This window comes from Apostichopus japonicus, chromosome 15, assembly GCF_037975245.1.
Source record: "Apostichopus japonicus isolate 1M-3 chromosome 15, ASM3797524v1, whole genome shotgun sequence".
Lineage (NCBI taxonomy): Eukaryota > Metazoa > Echinodermata > Holothuroidea > Aspidochirotida > Stichopodidae > Apostichopus > Apostichopus japonicus.
Genome location: NC_092575.1, coordinates 599680 through 621202, shown reverse-complemented (window position 1 = coordinate 621202; position 21523 = coordinate 599680). Strand labels below are relative to the sequence as shown.

The window sequence follows — 21523 nt, the reverse complement described above, 5'->3', positions numbered from 1 at the left end:
GATCTTAAATATTTCTTCTGAAATCTACTCTACGACCACCATTAGGATTCTAGAAACAACTAACAATCAGGCAGTTTTTAATAAAGGCATGCCTCATTAAATATGTCCCTTTGAACCAAAACACTAGGAAGATGGGGCCACATTAAGAAACAGCAAAATACATAGAGTGCAAACAATGAACCATACTTTATAAGAAACTGTCAAGACAGTATTAATACAAAACCATGTGATAGTACAGCAGGTAAGAATATAAAGCAAGGAAAAATAAGTTTATTTATTATTTGGGATTAACAAATGACGGAGATTCATCCAAATAAAACAACAATTATCCCACACATCTAAATTCACAGTTTGGCATTACTATCTCCACCTACAATGCTATAACAATAGCATTGCTGTGAAATTAAACCATTTCAAAAGGTCTAAATGTATATAAGAAAATATGTTTACCATGTTTTTAGCCTGGGAAAGACTTTCCAACAGTTTCTAAATGATGCATATTCAACCAAACTAAAAATAAAGCTAGGCATATCCAATAACCAATGATAGATCAGCTTTATCTTCGATGAACTGATGTGTCAGTTATAGCTGGTGGAGATCAGATCAAATATATCCCATACAGATTAATGAAAGGTATATCCCATACAGATCGATGACAGTTATATCCCATACAGATTGATGACAGTTATATCCCATACAGATTGATGACAGGTATATCCCATACAGATTAATGAAAGGTATATCCCATACAGATTGATGACAGTTATATCCCATACAGATCGATGACAGTTATATCCCATACAGATTGATGACAGTTATATCCCATACAGATCGATGACAGTTATATCCCATACAGATTGATGACAGTTATATCCCATACAGATTGATGACAGTTATATCCCATACAGATTGATGACAGTTATATCCCATACAGACTGATGACAGTTGTATCCCATACAGATCGATGACAGTTATATCCCATACAGACTGATGACAGTTGTATCCCATACAGATCGATGACAGTTATATCCCATACAGATCGATGACAGTTATATCCCATACAGATCGATGACAGTTATATCCCATACAGATTGATGACAGTTATATCCCATACAGATTGATGACAGTTATATCCCATACAGATTGATGACAGTTATATCCCATACAGATTGATGACAGTTATATCCCATACAGATCGATGACAGGTATATCCCATACAGATTGATGACAGGTATATCCCATACAGATTAATGACAGTTATATCCCATACAGATTGATGACAGTTATATCCCATACAGATTGATGACAGTTATATCCCATACAGATTGATGACAGTTATATCCCATACAGATTGATGACAGTTATATCCCATACAGATCGATGACAGGTATATCCCATACAGATCGATGACAGGTATATCCCATACAGATCGATGACAGTTATATCCCATACAGATCGATGACAGTTATATCCCATACAGATCGATGACAGTTATATCCCATACAGATTGATGACAGTTATATCCCATACAGATTGATGACAGTTATATCCCATACAGATTGATGACAGTTATATCCCATACAGATTGATGACAGGTATATCCCATACAGATTGATGACAGTTATATCCCATACAGATTGATGACAGTTATATCCCATACAGATTGATGACAGTTATATCCCATACAGATTGATGACAGTTATATCCCATACAGATTGATGACAGTTATATCCCATACAGATTGATGACAGTTATATCCCATACAGATTGATGACAGTTATATCCCATACAGATTGATGACAGTTATATCCCATACAGATTGATGACAGTTATATCCCATACAGATTGATGACAGTTATATCCCATTCAGATTGATGACAGTTATATCCCATACAGATCGATGAGTTATATCCCATACAGATCGATGACAGGTATATCCCATACAGATTGATGACAGGTATATCCCATACAGATTGATGACAGTTATATCCCATACAGATTGATGACAGTTATATCCCATACAGATCGATGACAGTTATATCCCATACAGATTGATGACAGTTATATCCCATACAGATTGATGGGTTATATCCCATACAGATCGATGACAGGTATATCCCATACAGATCGATGACAGTTATATCCCATACAGATTGATGACAGTTATATCCCATACAGATCGATGACAGTTATATCCCATACAAATTGATGACAGTTATATCCCATACAGATTGATGACAGTTATATCCCATACAGATCGATGACAGGTATATCCCATACAGATCGATGACAGTTATATCCCATACAGATTGATGACAGTTATATCCCATACAGATCGATGACAGTTATATCCCATACAGACTGATGACAGTTATATCCCATACAGATTGATGACAGGTATATCCCATGGATACAGAAAGAGGCATATCCCATATGAATTGATAAATGTCAGATATAGCTGAGGTCTGATCTAATATCCCATACAGATTGATGTCAGGCATACAGTATATCCCATACAGACTGATGTCAGGCATATCCCATACAGAAAGAGGTACATCCCATATGAATTGATAAATGTCAGATATAGCTGAGGTCTGATCTAATATCCCATACAGATTGATGTCAGGCATACAGTATATCCCATACAGACTGATGTCAGGCATATCCCATACAGAAATAGGCATATCCCATATGAATTGATGTCAGATATAGTCTAGGTCAGATCAGATATATCCTATACAGGTACATCCTATAGACGATAACATGTCCAGTATATATACCAAACAGGTTGATAATATGCCAATTATTATCCCATAGAGATTGATCACAGTACACCACTGTGACACTGGTCCAATTTAACTCTAGACAGAAAGTCAAGAATATTAAATGCAATGACCTTTGACCTTTGGATGATACTTTAACACATGTATTGATTTGTTTTAAAAGGTTAGTCTAGGTATCTTGTCTTATCACCTTTTGAAGTGATAAGAAAGATCAACAAGTATCTGTTATCAGCCCTGGTAAATTTCTTTATCATGTTGACAAACACAAACATCAAACATTTGCTTGGCTTTTTATCGTAGTGATTAAGTGTGGACAAGGTAACCTAGCTCGAGACAAAAGTATTGTTGTAAAAACATCTGAGCACTGGTATATTCAGATAGGTAAAGCAACTTTGGAGTCGACATTAAGATTACTGCTGTATTGCCTACTGTAGCAATCCTGATATGACCGGCCTTCTTGTGTTTTGGCTAGTGAAAAACAATCCTCTGAGGGTCACCTTCAAGTTTCACCTAAGTACTGTACTTTTGAAAACTCATCTTTTTCTCACAACGGCACAGTGCTTCTCAAAGTTGAATAAACGGCAAAAGGTGTTGTATTCAAGGCTGAAATATTTCCAACTTTGTTTTATTTCAAACGAATGGTCAAGCAACTGAATTAATTTTTATGCAAATTAGTTCCAGGCTAGAAGTGCAGTTAGCTCTGCTATGACAGGATTACATTTGATACTTTATTGTTTTGAAATGTTCAACTAGATGTTCTGAAGCCTGTAGTTAGTGACATAGCATTCACATGCATGTGCTATGATATAATAGCATGGCAGCCTAGAGACTTACTGACATACAGTACTGACCAGCTGTCTCACAAGTATACCAACTGATTTTACAGCCTTGGCATACAATGGGGAATGTCTTTACAGTGTTCCTGCAAATTTATGTCACATTCAAAGTCTGCTGCCTGCCTGCCCACAAGGCAACAGTTACTAACGTACTATTACTACCAATGTCTCTACAAACACTTGAGGACTCTTTGTACTGGAGCAAAGTGCATCGTTAACTACCTGACAATCACAACAATACAACATTCCACTTGATGGAAGATCAAACACATAAAATTGAAAATCTTTGAGTGTGTGACCTCTAGGATCACAAAATGTCACCACTTGATATTAAATGTTGCTGGGCAGTTATAGAAAGGCCAGATTCCATTCCCATATGTGTTGTGGGTATTATGTACTTGTGTGTTATGTACTGACTGATATTATCAATATAGTAAACCAGTGCACCCACCATAATCACAATTTCATTCATTTAATTCAGGTTACTCTGGGGGGTTTTCATAAGTAGTTGCTTATCTCTAAGCTGTCACTATAAATTGAACTATATTCAGGATGTGTTAAGATATTGAGATATTGCTTGTTTAATTATTGACACTGTTGAAGTGTTTATAAGCCATTGTTCAGTGATAATAAATCCAGTTATGTTACCAGCTTGAAAACACTACACTAAGGATTAACATTAATGTTTGCTTTGATCTTTCACTTTTCCAACCTTTTCAAACCTGGTCTCAAAAAACCATGTTCACCAAACTCGCCACTATCAAGTTGACGTTGCAACTCTAAAATAATGCACTCAACACAATGTTTTGGTGAGACTGAAGCCTCATTTTCACAGAACCGCTACAAGCCTTCAGGATAATACATAGTACCTCTATAGCCAAACATTTCTATGAGAGGTACAGTAGTTTATAAAGTACACCATCATTAGTTCAACACAACAATGAAATGAATAGATTTCTCTAACTTAGACTAGTGACAGACACAGTAGCAAAAGACTGCTATTCTGATAGCTAGCTGCACACAGCTTTAATCACCCTTATAGTATGGTCACCAAGATCTGTTGGTGCAATGAAGATCATGAGATACTATTCATGTATTCACACAGATCAGTAAATTTGTGATGGCTACATGCCAATTATCCCAGACATATCTGATGTGCAGATCTACCTAATCCTGTTGTGTCATCAAGAAACAGTAAATGAACCTGGTACATATACCAGCAGAATAATGCAAGTCTGTTCCCTTTCATTGAATCCAGCTAATATAATTCTTTTTTTAGTTTTAAATATCAACATTTACAACCAAACTTTATTATTCTCTGGAAGAAACTAGAGGGCAGTATTACAACACTGTCAGTGTGTATTCCCGCAAAGCAACATGCTTCGAAAGAAAGTTCCTGAAGTCTTCACATTTTTACAGGAGTTGTCTTCTAGGTGTACCTTTATCATTTTGTTTCAGATTTTCTTGCTTTTTCCTCCCCCAGTCTCCTCCTCCCTCCCCAGTACCCCCTCCCTCTACCCTTCCACCTCCTCCTCTACTGTAAAATCATGTTCCCACTTCAACTTATTAAGATATTTGTGAATTTAATTGACTGATGACAAGCTAATGTGATCATCCCATATGTGTCACATTAACTGTTAATCATATTGATTTGGTTTTTGTATTATCAGAGGTAATTACTGAACCCTCCCGCCCCACCCTTCCTCATAGTACTGTTTGCAATTCTCTCAATGTATGAAGGCAATGGATTATTATCATTATCAGTATTATGTGCTGCATTTCAGGTCTTATACTGAGATCATCATCACATCAAGCAATATATAAAGTGCCACCAGGCCAGGGCAGATTTTTATTACAAACACAATTTAATCTCAAAAAGAGATGATTTTGCAGGTAGTGCTATCGGGGAGCAGTGACAGATAACTCTCCCTGTAGCAGATGTTGTTATCTAAACTGATTGCTCAATATTCACATCACACTGCCATCCACAGTACACTACCCAATGATGAACTCATCAACAGTCATTTTGATATTCTTCCGAAACAAACAGCTCTACTGGTTGGGGTGTGAGGATGTGATTATGGGGCGTGAGGATGTGATTATGGGGCAGTGGGAAATCAAATCTTTTGAGTTATTTGAAACGATTAATGTCTTGGATAGTGTGTAACAAATAGTCCCCCAAAATAACTATCAATTTATTTACAAGGCTATGTAGTCACATATTAAGTGCGGTGAAAGCTCAAAGGTTTTGACGTGTGGAAAGGATATACGCACGCCATGTGTCACTTATTTTATTCTCATGCAAGTTGAGAATGTTTTCGATGGTACACAATTTCATCTTCTGTGAAATTGAATTCATTTGAACATCTGAATTTTGATGACATAAAACTTATTTATATTACTTCTTCATTCAAAACTTGTAACGGTCGGAAAAAGACCTTTCTTGGCTCAATGCCAGTCGGCTTTTGAGAGTGCCGATCCGGGTGGACCGGCGCCGACAAGCATTGGCAGATCACTATATACATAAATATATATATATATATATATATATGTATGTATGTCATATGCTACAATGACAACCAGGTAAATAATGTTTTAGTGTTTAAACAGATGGAGGAGCCTAATGGTTTCATGGCCATAGATTTATTTACCAGGAGTAAACTGATTTATCCCCAATGACAACATCTGCTACAGTAGCTGTCATTAAAAAAAAAAAAAAAAAAGTAAAATTAAGTCCCCATCACTGCATTGCCCAATGCTGGCACTTTGGATGGTAGAATGAGACGGACATTTAACAGAGGAGCCGTTCATAGAGGGCGTGCGGTTTTAAAAGGTTACCGGTTCATTCTAGGCACGGTAAAACAAGGGTGCTAAGGTTATGGAGAGACAAGTAAGCAAGGTGTAAAGTCAATTTATGACCACTGTGTTACTCTATTCTTTAATAAGACACCATCAGGATTGAATTATACAACACAGTAAGCTGACAAGTTCTACCAGGGTCACATTTTAGTGAATTCTAGAAATTTGTTTAATTTTTTACCCTGCATCCACATTTCAATATTCTTACATCTACCAACCCTAGTTAAGCATGCAATCAATATATTTATTTACTTGGTGTGATATGGAAATCCTTTTGTTCTAAACTTCAATAGATACTATACACTATGTAATCAAGTACAGGGGCTATGTTGATGTTGACCACCAACCCCCTTACCCACCATCAACTCATTATATTTGTACAGCCAGCATATCATACTTCAGGCATTTCATTTATGAACATTTTATAATGATTAGGAGGAACCTGTATGTTTCATCATATGAGGGCAGTATAAAATATTAAACTAGAGAAAATATAAGCTGTAAGTAAACTGAGGGCGCCATTGCACCATTTAATATGGAAACTTGTGTTTGTCTTAATAAGGATGTGGGGATGTGGGATGTGGCTATCCTCTGGCTTTTAGCCTCCACAGATAAAAGGGTTTATTTGTTGAACTTTGTGACACTGTTCATGTGGTTTCTGTCTTATGATGGGATAACATTGTGCAATTCTAGATTGACCTTACAACACATCGTTGCAAAGAATGCTGGAGGCCCTCTCTCTTCTGTATGACTGGCAGTTGAGATATATTGACTGAGAATGTCAGAACCAGCTCAAAGATGTCCCTGGACCTTTGGGGCCCTGGTTCAATAAACTGCCTAAACTACCTATATGCACCTCTGGTAGTGAGTGGTATCATATGTAGAAACAGATTCAAAAATTTCAAAATGTTGGGTATTTACTCAATTATTGAAAATGAAACTTGAAAACTCAAGCTGATGACCTACATTCCTAGGGATTTTTTTTAAATTTTTTAGTTCGATTTTTTTAGTAATGGGTAGCATCCACAAAATGATGAGATCAACTCCACAACAGAAGAGAAAACAATTCACTGTAAGTGGTGAGAATAATGGTTACCTGCTACCCGGTACCACTCACCATCATAGTCACACTAGAAACTGTGTCAGGTTAGTGACTCATGAGACATTTAATTTAAGGAATATTCCAACTTTCTTTTCTTTTCTTTTCTTTGCTGCAATAATTTCACAACAGATCTTTGAAGTTGGGAGCTAGCCCAGTTAACTTTTCAATAAAAACATCAACAATATTCCTATAGCTACTAGAAGTTTTATCTCAATAATGCCCTCTCTGATTTCTGAATCTATTGAAAGGAAAACAAGCAATGAAATGATATCATTACAAAACAGCAGCTCCTTTAACACCTTGTTGAAGATATTTCCTTGTTCTAGAAACAATCTGTAAACTGACACTAAGGGAAGTAAATTCCCTTATTTGGCAAACTATGCAGTGCTTTTTGCAATGTAACATGTTACATTTCTTATGTTAATTTCCTCATGGTGATCTCTGTGACACAAATATTCCAAAACTTACTGGTTTGGATATTTACGAGTGACGAGCTTACCTGTCTCCTCACAACCTTAGCACCTCATTCTACCGTGCCTATAAAGTCCTGGTAAAATAATAACACTGTGCGCCCTCTATGACCGAACCCCCCCCCTCGGTCACTCCTCACTACTCATGAGACCACTCCTTAAAAGTGGCCTCACGGTCACCGAAATAGGGGTGGCCAGAATCCTCTGGCCACCCCCAAGGACTCCCGTCGACTAAACTTCTCAAAGGTGAGCCCTTAGCAAAAGGCACTGATGCCTTCCTAGCAGGGAGAGTGTAATCCTCCCCGCCGCAGCGGGTAAGGGGGGGGACACTCTCCTGAGCCCTGCAGGCGAAACTACCCCTTTTTCCTAACAAGGAGCCTCATCCTGTAAAGGCCCAACACTTGCTAACCCTAAGACAACTTAGGTGAGTACGCATATGAAAAACACAGGGTGCAAAGTTACCCTCACCGATAGACCTGGCCGGTGACTCTTAGTAGTTGTTGGCTCTGTCTATCTGGTGTTGTGCTTGGAGTCGTGAGCCTAGTCGAACGACTGCTCCCCCGTCCGGCTGTGTCCCACCCCCTCGGGGGAGGGAGGCGGGAATGGAGACAGGTAAGCTCGTCACTCGTAAATATCCAAACCAGTAAGTTTTGGAATATTTACTTCGCTCCTCGCTTACCTGTCTCCTCACAACCTTAGCACCGAGTGGCACTGCCCGATGGTGGGAGGCCCGAGGGGTGGGACCAAATACCAACCGGACCTCGCATCGCCGAGCTACCAAAAGCTGCCTCGGCGTGTAGAGTGTCCGGTAAGTAACAGGCGACGAACGTAGTTGGTGTTTTCCACGCTGCCACCTTGAGGATGTCCTGTATCGGGATACCGGCAGAGAGAGCTGTGGAAGCCGAGGCCCCACTGATGTTGTGATCTCTTGGCCGGGTATCCCCCCATCGTGAACGGGCGGATCATCTCTACTAGCCATCGGGATAGGGTATCCTTGGCGGCTGCTGTTTAAGGTGGTCGTGGCAGGATGAAAAGGGAGGTTGTTTGTCTCAACTTCTCTGTCCTGTTTAAGTACCACTTCAGTGCCCTGACTGGGCACCATCGCTTGTCCTCAGCCACTGATGAAAGGGTTTTGATTTCCGGAAAGAAAATGTCACCGGGCAAGAAAGTCAAGGCCCGGTTCTTGGCAATAAGGGCCGGTCTGGAACCGTCCTCGCCCCATGGCCCTCGAATCTGATGTGGTTCTGTTTGGTTGTTAGGGCTTGGAGGTAACTCCTTCACGCTGACGCTACCGCAATGACGAAGAGTGTTTTCTTTGTAAGAGCAGCCAGGGAAGCGTTCCCCGTTGATTCGTACAGCGGCCCTGCCAGGGCATGCAGCACTGCTGAGAGCCCCGCAGAGGGGGCTAACTGTCTGACTCGTGGACGGCGATTAGCCATGCCTTTGGTGAGCTGGTCAATGTCTGGGCTAATGCCCAGCGTGGAGCCGTCTGGAAAACCAGACGTCCCCGTCTGGGGCCTGCGTGTGGGACCTGCGGCCTGGGACCCGGGGTCCGGAGGGAGCCACTAGGATGAATTTACCCTTGGAGCTGCGAGTCTTCCTCAGTATCTGGCTGATCATGCCAAAGGGGGGGGAAGAATTTAAACCTCTGGTCCGTCTCAAGGCAGGGACCTGGCGCTATGTGGAAGGCTGCAGGTGGGACCGCCTGTTACAAAAGATGGGCAGCCCATTGTTGCCCTTTGTCGTAAGCAGGTCTATCAGAGGTATGCCGAACATGTGGAAAAACCTACCGCATATTCCTTGCGAAGGGTTCGCTCGTCGGGGTCGAGTTGTCCCCTGGGCAGAGCATCGGCCCTCACACTCTCCTTTCTGGCTATATGGGAGACCCATAGGGCCGTGCCAGATTCTGCAGCTGTGGTGAGGGTCTCCCATGCCAGACGGCACAGTCTCTCTGCCCTGGTGCCACCCTGTCTATTGATGTAGCTACTGTGCAGTATGCCACCACCATCGTGTTGTCTGAGAGGATGGTGATCAAAGTGCCCTGTACTTGGGCTTGGGAGGGCTCCAGAGAGCCCCAACCCCACAGTCCTGAGAGCGAGGTGGAAGTACATGAAACCTGGTTATCTTTGCAAATAGGGTGTTGAGGCCGATCCTTTGCCCTGCTGACGCCACTGTGGTGCAGGAAAGTGGTTTCTCTGTATATGCTGCTAGAGAAGTCAAGGACAGTGGCCTGTATGATGACCTTGTTAGCGCCTGCAATACAGCAGCACTCGCAGTACTGCTTGCAGTACCACAGTACCGCTGATGACCCCTTTAGTTATCAACCAGTTGCAATCAGAAAACCTCTGAAGAAAAGTACTGCCTTGATGATGTAGACCTAAGCTGTACCCTGTAGGGAGGTTTCATGGAGGTTCTTTCCATGAAAAATAATATTAATAATAATATTGAGGGTTGAACTGCGCCGGCCTATCTATCGATAACGAAGCCAGAGGCGCTAGCAATATTACCCTTCTCAAAAATAACCTGTTAAACAGAGAGAAATCCCTCCTGGATGGAAAGACGCAATGGAGATAAAGTGCCTTGCCCAAGGAAACAACAGAATGATCTGGCCAGGACTAAAACCTGCAAGCCTTAGATCACCAGTACACTGCCTACACTGCTTGACCACAGTGCTCTCCAAAAATTGAGTACTGAATGGATAGTTTGCTTCATCAGAGTCTTAATCAATGCTACAGCTGCTATGTGGCTTTTACAACTACAGTTTACAACTACAGTATATGTATGTATTTGTGTATGTAATTTAGATCATCCTGCAAGTAGGAACTTGTGAAGAAGCCTCATTGGCTTATCAAAGCCGCAAGCTGACCAAAGTCAGTCTCGTACATTCATATTTAATGTCCATGACTATGAATTGTCAACAGCTCTGTAACTGGACAACATACATTAATCTTGGGGTGACTTGAACCGGGGACCTTTTGATTGGAAGGCACCGGGTTTAACCACTGAGCTAACTAAGCTACTGTACAGCCCTACTCACCAGGAACAAACTCCCAACAGAGGATGTGTAGGGTGGGTTTGTGGAAATTCCACCTCATAAATCCTGGCTGTTTAACGGAGTCCAGGGAGTTACTCAGCAAACACAAAGGCGTTACTAAATGTTTAGTCTTTTGCTATGATAGCGTTATTAGAGGTGTAAGAAATATGTTACCGAAACCCTTTAGGGGCTATTATTTCAAAACAATTTCCGTTAAGACATTAATATAACATTAATATAACGTAATATCTCATAGACATCTTATGTCAACGTTTTATCAACACCACATTTAACGTAATAAACACGTATTGAATGTTATGATAACGTACCCGTTACTTCTCAAATCTCTTCCTGTCGAGATGTGTCCATTTCGTAGTGCAGTAAAGGTTTCCAGCTTCCTATTGAAACCACCTAGCGCCTAGGCTAGTCAAGACTAGGCCATCAGGTGCTACGAAATGCAACTCTGCTTAAGATGTCGGAACATCGAACATTGCTCATGAAGCGCATGCTGTATGTTCGGAGCGTGTTAGCGCTTGTAACTTGCTGGGGTTGTATCCTACCACTTTTTCAACTTACTAACGCGTTTGTCTTGGTAATTCACCAAAGAAATAGGAAGAAAGGCTTATTCCATAGGATCGCTCACGTAGTCGATAGCTCGTTGCGGTAAAAGTTGAGCTTACACGTGTCAAGCCAGGTGGCTGCTTGGCCCCCCTCCTCTCTTAACAAATGTGCCACGTTGTACCTTTTTTTTTTTTTTTTTCTGGCAGTTTGCCAAGGATCTATGAGCGTTATGTTTCCTGGCACTTTGCCAAGTCTCGAGAAAGTTCTCTTCCTAGCAGTTTGCCAAGGTTTTAAAGTAAACGGAATACTGTACGTCATGAGAACCGATTTGAAACCCCTCAGTCTTACGCATTTTAACATGTTCTGGAAGTGGGTTCACCAGTGTTTTAAACGACAGTGTTTTTAAACACAAGTAAGATTTTAACCTAGGCAAATGGCGATGAATTATGATTAGAGAGGAGTATAATTAGCGAGGAGAATATGACCCCTGAGTGTCTGCAGGTACTCGATAAATAAACACACATTTGGGATGTGTAGTGGTAGCGGTGTTTTCCCGCAAATGATTCGAACCTGTCGTCGCCGCTCAAGCTGCTAGTTCCGGGGGGGGGGGGACACTCCCCCTATTCTGGGAAGCGGGAGTAACCGTCCTCTGTAACCCCGAAATCTAGGGGTTGCGATCGCTCCTCGGCACCGATGTCTGTGTTCGGTGTCTGGGGATAGGTATTTCTCCCTTTGCCGTGGGAACCTGGCTCGGGGCTGGTTCTCTTTTCGGATTGGGCGCTTGCCCCTGCTACCCCGTTCTGGGGGCCCGGCATTGGTAATCTCATCGGTTCCCGGCCTCAGGACCGGCCGCGGCTCCGGTTAGGGGGTCTGCGGGCCGGGCTTCTGCACCTGCTACCCCGTTCTGGGGGCCTAGCGGTTGTTAATCTTGTTGTAAATGTTGTTGTAGTTGTAAATGTTATTGTAAATGTCGCAGTTGTAAATGTTGTTACTCTCGTAGGCTCCCGACTTCGGGACCAGTTTTGGATCCCGTTTGGAGATCTGCGGACCGGGCTTCTGCCCCTGCGCCCCTGTTCTCGTCGGGCCCGGGCCCTCCGGAGCCAATCTCTGAGGACCCAGCAGTCGATTGTATAGCTCTGGTTCCCGGCTCCGGGGGCGGTCTCGGATCTGGAGTGAAACCTCGGTTCTGCCTTCCCTTCGAGTCTCGCCGGACCCGGGGTCTCGCCGGACCCGGGGCCTCGCCGGACCCAGGCTCCCGGAGCCCGTCTCTGTGTGCGTACCACGCCGGGTACCACCACGCCGGTACTCCTCGACCCGGACATTCTGTCCTTTCCGGTGGGATTTTTTTTTTTTTTTTTTTTTTTTAATATTTTTTTTTTTTTTTTTCTCGCCGGACCCGGGCTCCCGGAGCCTGCTATGGGACCGGCTCCGTTTCAGCGACCCCTCGGTCGTACTCTCTCTCTCGGACCCGAGCTCTCCGTGGCCTGTAGCCCGCGCTCCATGGGTCTCTCTTGCTGCGACCCGGACTGAGACGTTGCCTCTAGCCCGGCCGAGCCGTGCCTCTTCTCAAGAGGTCTTTTCTTGGCGGGAGCCTTGCTCCTGCCCTTCCCTCTGGCCGTAATCAACCGGACGTCGCCGGGACCGTTAGGGGTACTCTTTGCTGCGACCCGGACTGAGACGTTGCCTCTAGCCCGGCCGAGCCGTGCCTCTTCTCAAGAGGTCTTTTCTTGGCGGGAGCCTTGCTCCTGCCCTTCCCTCTGGCCGTAATCAACCGGACGTCGCCGGGACCGTTAGGGGTACTCTTTCTCTCTCTCTCCACCTCTCCTTCGGCCCTCTCCTGGCCACTTTCCTCCACCTCTCTCACCACTTCTCCCTCCTCCTCTCTCTCTCTCTCTCTCTTGTCTCTCCTATATCTTTTTCTGGGGCACCGATGGCCTAAGGAATCAAGTCCAGCCTGCCCTAAAGCTTGCTTCTTAGACTCGTAAGCCACTGGTCTATCTAGTGCCACTGGGCTGGCGAAAAATTTATGCAGACCAGGCGTGGGTCCCGTCTGGTGTAGGTTCTACACTTAGGACAGAAATCGTGTTCGACCCAGGTTCTGCCTGGCCGAAACATCGAGTAGTTAAAAAGCTTTAGCTGGTTACGAGACAAACTAAAACGCTCGAATTAAGGAAAGACTAACTCTTAAGCTTACGGAAAAATGCAAACTAACAAGAGAACGGGAGATAACGGGAGGTACATAACGGTGAGTAGAGGTACGTAGCGTAACCTAGCAACGGCAAAATACGAAAAACGCTACGAAGTGGCCTAACAAAATCAACACAAGCTGAAAAAGAACATGAGAGAGCGAAATATAGAAGAAGAAATCGTGAATAGAAATACAATGTAGACATGCTATGAACATGAAAATACAACGACACGCCTATAGCGTGGGGAAGGGAAAATGGCGGGAAACCTAGGCAGTTCGCGGAACTGCTACCCCCGCAAAAAACCTAAGGGCGGAAACGCACTAGGAATAAAAACAGTCCCCAAAACCCTCCCTTTCAACAAAAAAGGATACTTATCGGGCTGGAAAGGACTGCAATACTCCTAAGAATCCGAGGAAAGAAACTTCCAAAGATCGCTAAAGAAAACCAAGACGAAATCCAAGGGAAATATATCCACAAGAAATTCACGTGAAGACACTTTTAATGGTAGAATGAGTAGAGAGGAGTGACCGAGGGGGGGGGTTCGGTCATAGAGGGCGCACAGTGTTATTATTTTACCAGGACTTTATAGGCACGGTAGAATGAGGTGCTAAGGTTGTGAGGAGACAGGTAAGCGAGGAGCGAAGTAAATTACATGTGACTGCAGCCTTCAAAAATAAAGAATTATCACTTTTGTTCCCTATGATTTTGTTTGAACACTCCTGAAGTTAGCTGGCATTTCAGTATGTAGTTACATGTTATACTACTGAAGTACTTCATAGAAGAGGAACGTAAACAACAAAATTGAGGGCAGTAGACTGAAATAGAAATTTTGGGTTATTTGGGAGGACAAAACAAAGCCAGTAGTACCATCGCATATATGAAAAGTTATGGGGACAGTGAATAGCTGAGAGTGGTCATGGTATATCCTGGTGTGCGTTATTTAAGTGAATATAAGTTATAATTTGGAGGATGCATTCTGATGTAAAGGATATTTCAAAATGTACAGGATGTGGTATACCTAGGACATTTATAATTTAAATGGGTATCGTTTATAAATTCAAAGTTTATTTTCCTTACGAAAATTGCTGTAGGAAATCCAGACAACAAAACGCACAATGTTGGCACTTTGGATGGTAGAATGAGAAGGGCATTGACCAAAGGATCCGATCATAGAGGGCGCACTGTGTTAAACGGTTACCAGTTCATTCTAGGCACGGTAAAGGAGGTGCTAAGGTTGTGGGGAGACAGGCAAGCGAGGAACGAAGACAATGTAACGATTTGGAGGCATTTTTTGTAGACCACGTTAGGGACCACCTTACCTGACGATTCATCCCAGTCCTCTTCCTAAGACGGTCATTCTTTGGGTCATTCTTGCAGTCTTTCTCTGGCTTTTGAGTTTTTGCCTTGCGAACTTGTCCCTCACTCTGGATAAAAAAAGAAAAGACAATTGAGTTGGACGCTCTCCAAACAGCCAATTTAGTTCTGGAACATACTACTGTACACTTCTGCTATTATTACCAGCTCTCTTTCAGAATTACAGTAGTCAATGTTTAGTCTTTACATGGCTTATATTCCTACAGTATTTCTTGTGTGGAGGTATGTATGTTGAGACACTGTATATAATGCAATCATTGGACCTCTGGATATTTTTAGCATAGCAAACACTCTACCTGCTACAAACCAACCAAAAATGTTTGGCATTCTGCCATGACCAAAGAATCACCTTCCACCCCTCCTCCCTCCCCTTCAATTTATTATTACAATGCCATTGGAATGTATACATGGATGTTGTATGTAATGGCTGGCTCTTCTTTCTTGTTTATCAAAGTGGCAAAACAATCCCGAGTTTGGCTCACAGGGCCAAGATGTCTGGTATTTTGATAATTTGACCAAAGATCAGTTAAAAAAATGTTTTTCCATTTCTGACAAAAAACCTTATGACCCATTGAAAATCATTTGCAACCTAAATATTGGGTTTCCTAGACCAATAGGGTTGTGGACCATGGCAATAGAGTATAAATAATTGTTACAGTACTGGCTCCATACAAGTAACCTTTTGATCCCTTTTGTATTTAAACCAAATTATTGTGCTATACTGTATGTTAAATTGTCATATTAAGCAGTGTGTAAATTTAGCGGTCGTCCGGTCGTCCGAGACGACCAAATTACCTGCCGGGCAACCAAAACTTGTCAAATCGTGAAGTACTGGTTGCCCGGCGGACAACCAAAAACTTGCGAAAAGGCTGGTTAATGTTCCGTGAAACAAAAGGAAAAAGACACGGAAACAAGCGTCAAACCAAAAACGTAAAATGACATTTCACATAAGAAGAAACTCATTCCAAACTCCACCTTCATCTAATAAATAATATACATAGACGTATACGCACGTTCTATTAGCTTGAGGAAGGCCAATCCCTCACATTGACATGGACCACTCAGTTCAAGATTCATGGTATTTTCTGTTCCGTCCGTTTGTCAACAAAGGCCAATCAGAGTTCAGGTTTACCCCCACTGGCAAAGACCCCGCCCAACCACCACATTTTTTTTTGAGAAACAAACACCAAGTACACACTCACAACTGGGTCAACGGAAAACATAACAAAACACATTTTTGAATGAACATCTTTAATTTGTTCTTTTCCAAAAACCACAACTTCTTCTGACAAGAGCCAAAAGTTCTCCTACTCCTACAGATCATTGAATTTGTTTGAAAATAAATATATCATAACAATCAACCGCAAGGTACAGGGTTACCAAAACTTTATTACAGAGATTTTCATGCTAAAAATAGACAATGGTGCTTTACCAAGATTCCCGTGATTTGATTGGCTAATAGTCCCTACCGATTACCTGCAAACATTCTTGCATTTCCAGTGCTCAATGAACACGAAGTAAGTTGTTTAACAACATTTACTTGCAACGTTTACTTTCCCCTGTGTAGAGATACAACGTTTGTGGTAAAGGCTATCATATGTGTGCACTCAAATATCATAACGTTAGGCCTTTTCTCATATTTGTAATGTACATTTTGACAACAATGACTGGTGGTACGAAGATGCACTTGAATTGTTTCTGAGACTATCACGTAATATTTTAAACATTGTTTTGATCAGAAAATGTTATGAGTTGAGACAATCTATGAATTTTGTGGGAAGCTTACATATCCGATCCTGAAAGGATATTTTACCTCACAGTATGTTTCTTTTCTCTGCAATAAGAGATGGGTCAGATCCAAAACCTGTCAACCTCAGGGCTAAAATTTAGATGATCATAGTTATCAATTTTGATAGTTTTGTCCAAAAGAAGAACAATTTAAGCTTGCTTGGCTAAAAAATTAAATTTGTATGTTTCTTTGTTAACGAGTACTGCTTAATTATATCAACAATGCACTTAAACCAGGACGGAAACAGCAATTTGTGCCACTGAACTGCAAGGAATGATGGAATTCACAGGAATCTGCACATGAATAATTGTTTATGGTACTGATCTCTCCAAAATAGTTTTTGGAAAAATTAAGTAGGGCATCCCTAATTAAGATGCTAATCGAGAAGAAAATCATTAATTCCGTCCATAACGCTACCTGATGTCATTAATCTCCTGGCAATTTTAAAGTTCACTTCAGTGATAAAATTTGCATGTAATCTTCTGAAGGTTATCAATGCCATTAAGGATGAAGTGAAAAATTACCAGATTCTTGCATATTGATAAGCTGGGGTTCAATGAAACATCAGTGTTATGGATGGAATTAGGAAAACGTTATGGACGGAATGTGAATGTTATGGATGGAAATTACTTTCTTTGGATAAACTATGCAGAATGTTTTTTATTAAGTTAAATCAAAGACATCAAATGTGAATGAATGTTATTTAGGATGGAAAACCTTTTTTTACATGTACATTGCAGTATTTTTCTAGGCTTTCAGGTGATGTTTTCCCTAATTAAAAAAAAAAAAAAGAAGAAATTTCTGTAAAAATCCCAAACTTTGAGGATTTGTCATTTCAAAATAAGGCAAAACACCCTCCTGAAATTTTTTGTACAAACAGGGTGGTACTATATCTCTTCCAGGAAAAATTATCAGATTTTTTCAACATTACGCATTTTGAGTTATTGGCCGTCAAAGACGACCTCTTTTGTACATCGGAGCAGCTTAACAACTTCTTAAATTATTATTGAGAACAGCTAGAACCCTGAAATTTGCTTAGGGGTAAGAACTTTATACTTATAGTTGAAGTATAAAACCATGACAGCTCTAACATGGTTACTTTGGTAAAAAATTGGCATCAAAACTCCTACCTCATGCTGAATCGCAGCATGAAATAGCAACTTTAGAGTTGCACAACTTGCAAACATATCATAGGAAAGCATTGTAATCATTATTTTGTAATGTTTGTACCAGACATAATAACCTCTGAAAGAATCAAGTACCCTGAAGCAATGGTTTAGGAGCAATTCATCACTAAGAATAGCACATTTTTTAGTGAAAAGTACAAAAATCGTATATTTTGACACTTTTAAGTGAACCTAACTCCACAAGACAATATTTTTGTAGCCTAATTTTTTATTTTCCTATTCTATGGGATAGACTCTATAGGCATCTGTAATAGAAAGGTATTAGAATGGTTAATTGCTGAGAAATGAGACCTCAAAAGTCAAGAAAATGCCATGGTGGCGACAAATTGCGGAATTTCAAAGTGTGATAAATCGGCCAATTGGAAAGCAATGCAACTGAAATTTTCAGAATATGCTTATTTCATGATGGTCCAATCACACAAAAAATTTGGGAATTTTTGGAGAGGGTGCAGCAACAGCCATTCTTGATTTGACACGGAATGACCCTTATAAATCCAAGTTGTCATCCTTATGCAACATGGTTTTTGTGTATGAAGGAGACTGGTGGTTGGAAAAGGTGGACCAAATATCAGTTGACAGTAATGATGTCTGTCTCCTTCCTACACCCTAAGGGCCCTACCAATACTTTCTTCTGGCCATCACCTGAGACAAATATCCCACTAGGAATGATCATGGGAAAACTAGAACAGCCTGTCCTCCTAATTTCAAGTAGCAAAGTGGGAATTGCAACAAAGATGGTTGAATATATTAGGGACAAGTTTCAAAGAGATTGTGAGCCGTGATGGTGACGAAAAATTTTGACAAATATGAATCGATGTATTTTGTTGAGATTGAAAAGTCTATTTCAAATTTTCATGACTGTTCAACCATACAGGCCTCCCATGTCCACAGTTTTATTTGTATGTGTTGTTTTCTTTCATACAAGCTTTGCAGACTGGTGAAACTTTGATTGCATTGGCATTGTTTGAAGGAGGTGAAGCCACAAAAGTGAAAAAAACAAATGGGAAAAGTACTGACAGCCTCTGCTTATAGTGCTGAAAGCCACCTGATGAGTACCTTCAGCAAGAGTGAAACTTTTCATGTGCTGTAGCAATTCATTTCAGGCTAATTCAATACTTTCCGTCCATAACATTCCGTCCATAACAATTCCTATTTCAGGACTAGCTCTTTCCCTTCTTATAATAAATTCAATTTTATTTGATATTATTACACATATTGGCCATAAGTATTAACTTATAACACACACTTCACAATTCAAGAGTTGATCCTAAATCAGGACAAAACCTTCCGTCCATAACGTTGTACATTCCGTCCATAACACAGAATTTTGGTTTGGGGTAGTGGGTTAATAGAGGTACATTGAAGATTATGAGTGGGAGTATGATAAAGCTAAGGTACCAGGCCTGTGATGAAAAGTACCTGATACTTTGAAATCCTGAACACTTCACAGAGTTTTGACCCACTATGAAGGTTGGTGGATATCGATCATTTTTCTGATTCCGTCCATAACGAACACCTAATTTGCATATACAGACTAATATTGCACTACCCAATTAATTTTTTTCCATTATATGGTAGAGGTATCCCAACTTAGATCAATCATGCATACCTTACCAAATACTAACTCTCACACTATTTTTGATGGGACTTTATCTCTGTGAATTCCGTCCATAACATTGGCAGAGGTTTTGGATCTGACCCAGATGCTAATGTGAAATTTCATATTGCATTCATACCACAGTAGTTTCTGTTGAAAACCTTTTCGCGGTTCAATTGACCATGTGCTTTAGTAGAGTTTATTTTGGAGCAACATTCGTGTGTAAACTTCTGTACTTTAGAACATTGAAGTTTGCGTAAAATGTAGGGAAGAGAAAAGGGAAGTAAAAGGGCGGATGAAGGAGGGGGCTTGGGATATTTTTTTTTAAACGGCAGGGTGGGCCAAAGGAGGAGTGGGCCGGGCCGCCCCTGTCAAACACCGAAACTAAGACACTGAGCTATCTGCCCTATAAATTATAATATTGTGTATAACATTCACAAAGTATAGGCAGTGATACTACACTAGTATTAGGTCATACAATAACCATAATTGGTGTTCGAGCGGGACGCAATATTTTTCGGGGGCTTGCGTTCCTGGGGCGCATTTTTTTTTTTCTTGCTAAGAACATTACTGAAACTGAAACACTTGGCCAGTACTATGACGAACCTACAGATTACCACGTGGTTATGGTATCGTTACGCTCTGCAGAAAAACATCATGTACCTAACTAATGTATACAATCTAACTACAGTCAGCTTTATAAGAAAATAAAATCCAGTAAGGCCACAGAAAGAAACACAGAATTTGCTACTTATCTAGAATCCATGAAATCGTTCAACATTCACGGTTTCTTAGGAGTCCCAAACAAGTATTTTTTTTCCGAAGATAAAATACTATAGCTTTACAGGACGACCAAAATTTCAGCAGGACAACCAAAAATTGGTGAGATGGTTGTCCTGGGGACAACCACTTCAAATTTCTTAAATTTATACAGTTAAGTAATTACAATTAAATAGCCATTAATATAATTTGTGCATATACAGAGCATGGTATATAATCATGCTCACATTATCATCTGTCCATTCAGAAGCACAATGTTTAACTTTACAATAAATCCAGAAATCCAAATCATTTACCCTGAATATGTTTATTATATGACCTCTGTAATGTATGATAGTTCTTGATGTTGCCATGGCGACAGGTTTTAAACCTAAATGAAAATCAGAAACCATCCTACTGTCTTCTAACTCAGATGTACACTTGCCAAAGACTGCCTGATGGTTACATTGGAAACTTGTCAAATTTGACATAGAAAGAGAGCTTTTTTGATCCATGAATGATCCATCAAATTCCAAGACAAAGTCAGAATCCTGCAATTTAACACTAGAGATAGTATCACAGCTATTAATGTCAATCACAACTGAAAGCAGGAAAGAACCTGAGATTAAAATGACTGATTTCCCGAAACGTAAATTGACAGTCCAATTGCCAATCCCCTGCAAGCCAGTATGGTACAGTGGAAGAGGCTAATGTATTAATAAAGTGTAGTCAGAACAAGTGCAGCATCGCAAGTTTTGTTTACACAGAGAGAAATTATTACAGGAAGCATCAGTCAATTTAGTGCCAAGCAATGAACATCCAAGGAAATTAAACTACAGTATGAGCTAAGCCAATTCTCCTGGATAACTACATAAAAATGAAACTGTCTTAAGAAGGTTATGACTACTGTACAGTCCTTAATAATAAGTGCTCAAATGGAATCAGGACTCCTGCTATATTATAATTCCAATATTTAGGTTTTT

The 21523-nt window shown here is 40.8% G+C and overlaps 1 protein-coding gene across 3 annotated transcripts in view; it reads right to left on the bottom strand.

Moving 5' to 3' along the window:
* The window catches only part of LOC139981128 (autism susceptibility gene 2 protein homolog), a 175701-nt gene that overhangs the window by 113655 nt on the left and 40523 nt on the right, over window positions 1-21523 (bottom strand). For 2 of the 3 annotated variants that reach the window (XM_071993311.1, XM_071993313.1), the window contains exon 2: window positions 15154-15258. The exons of the other annotated variant lie outside the window; for it this stretch is intronic. In XM_071993311.1, coding sequence (XP_071849412.1) covers window positions 15154-15258 — 105 coding nt within the window. The remainder of the gene's footprint in view (window positions 1-15153; window positions 15259-21523) is intronic. 3 annotated transcript variants of the gene reach the window in all.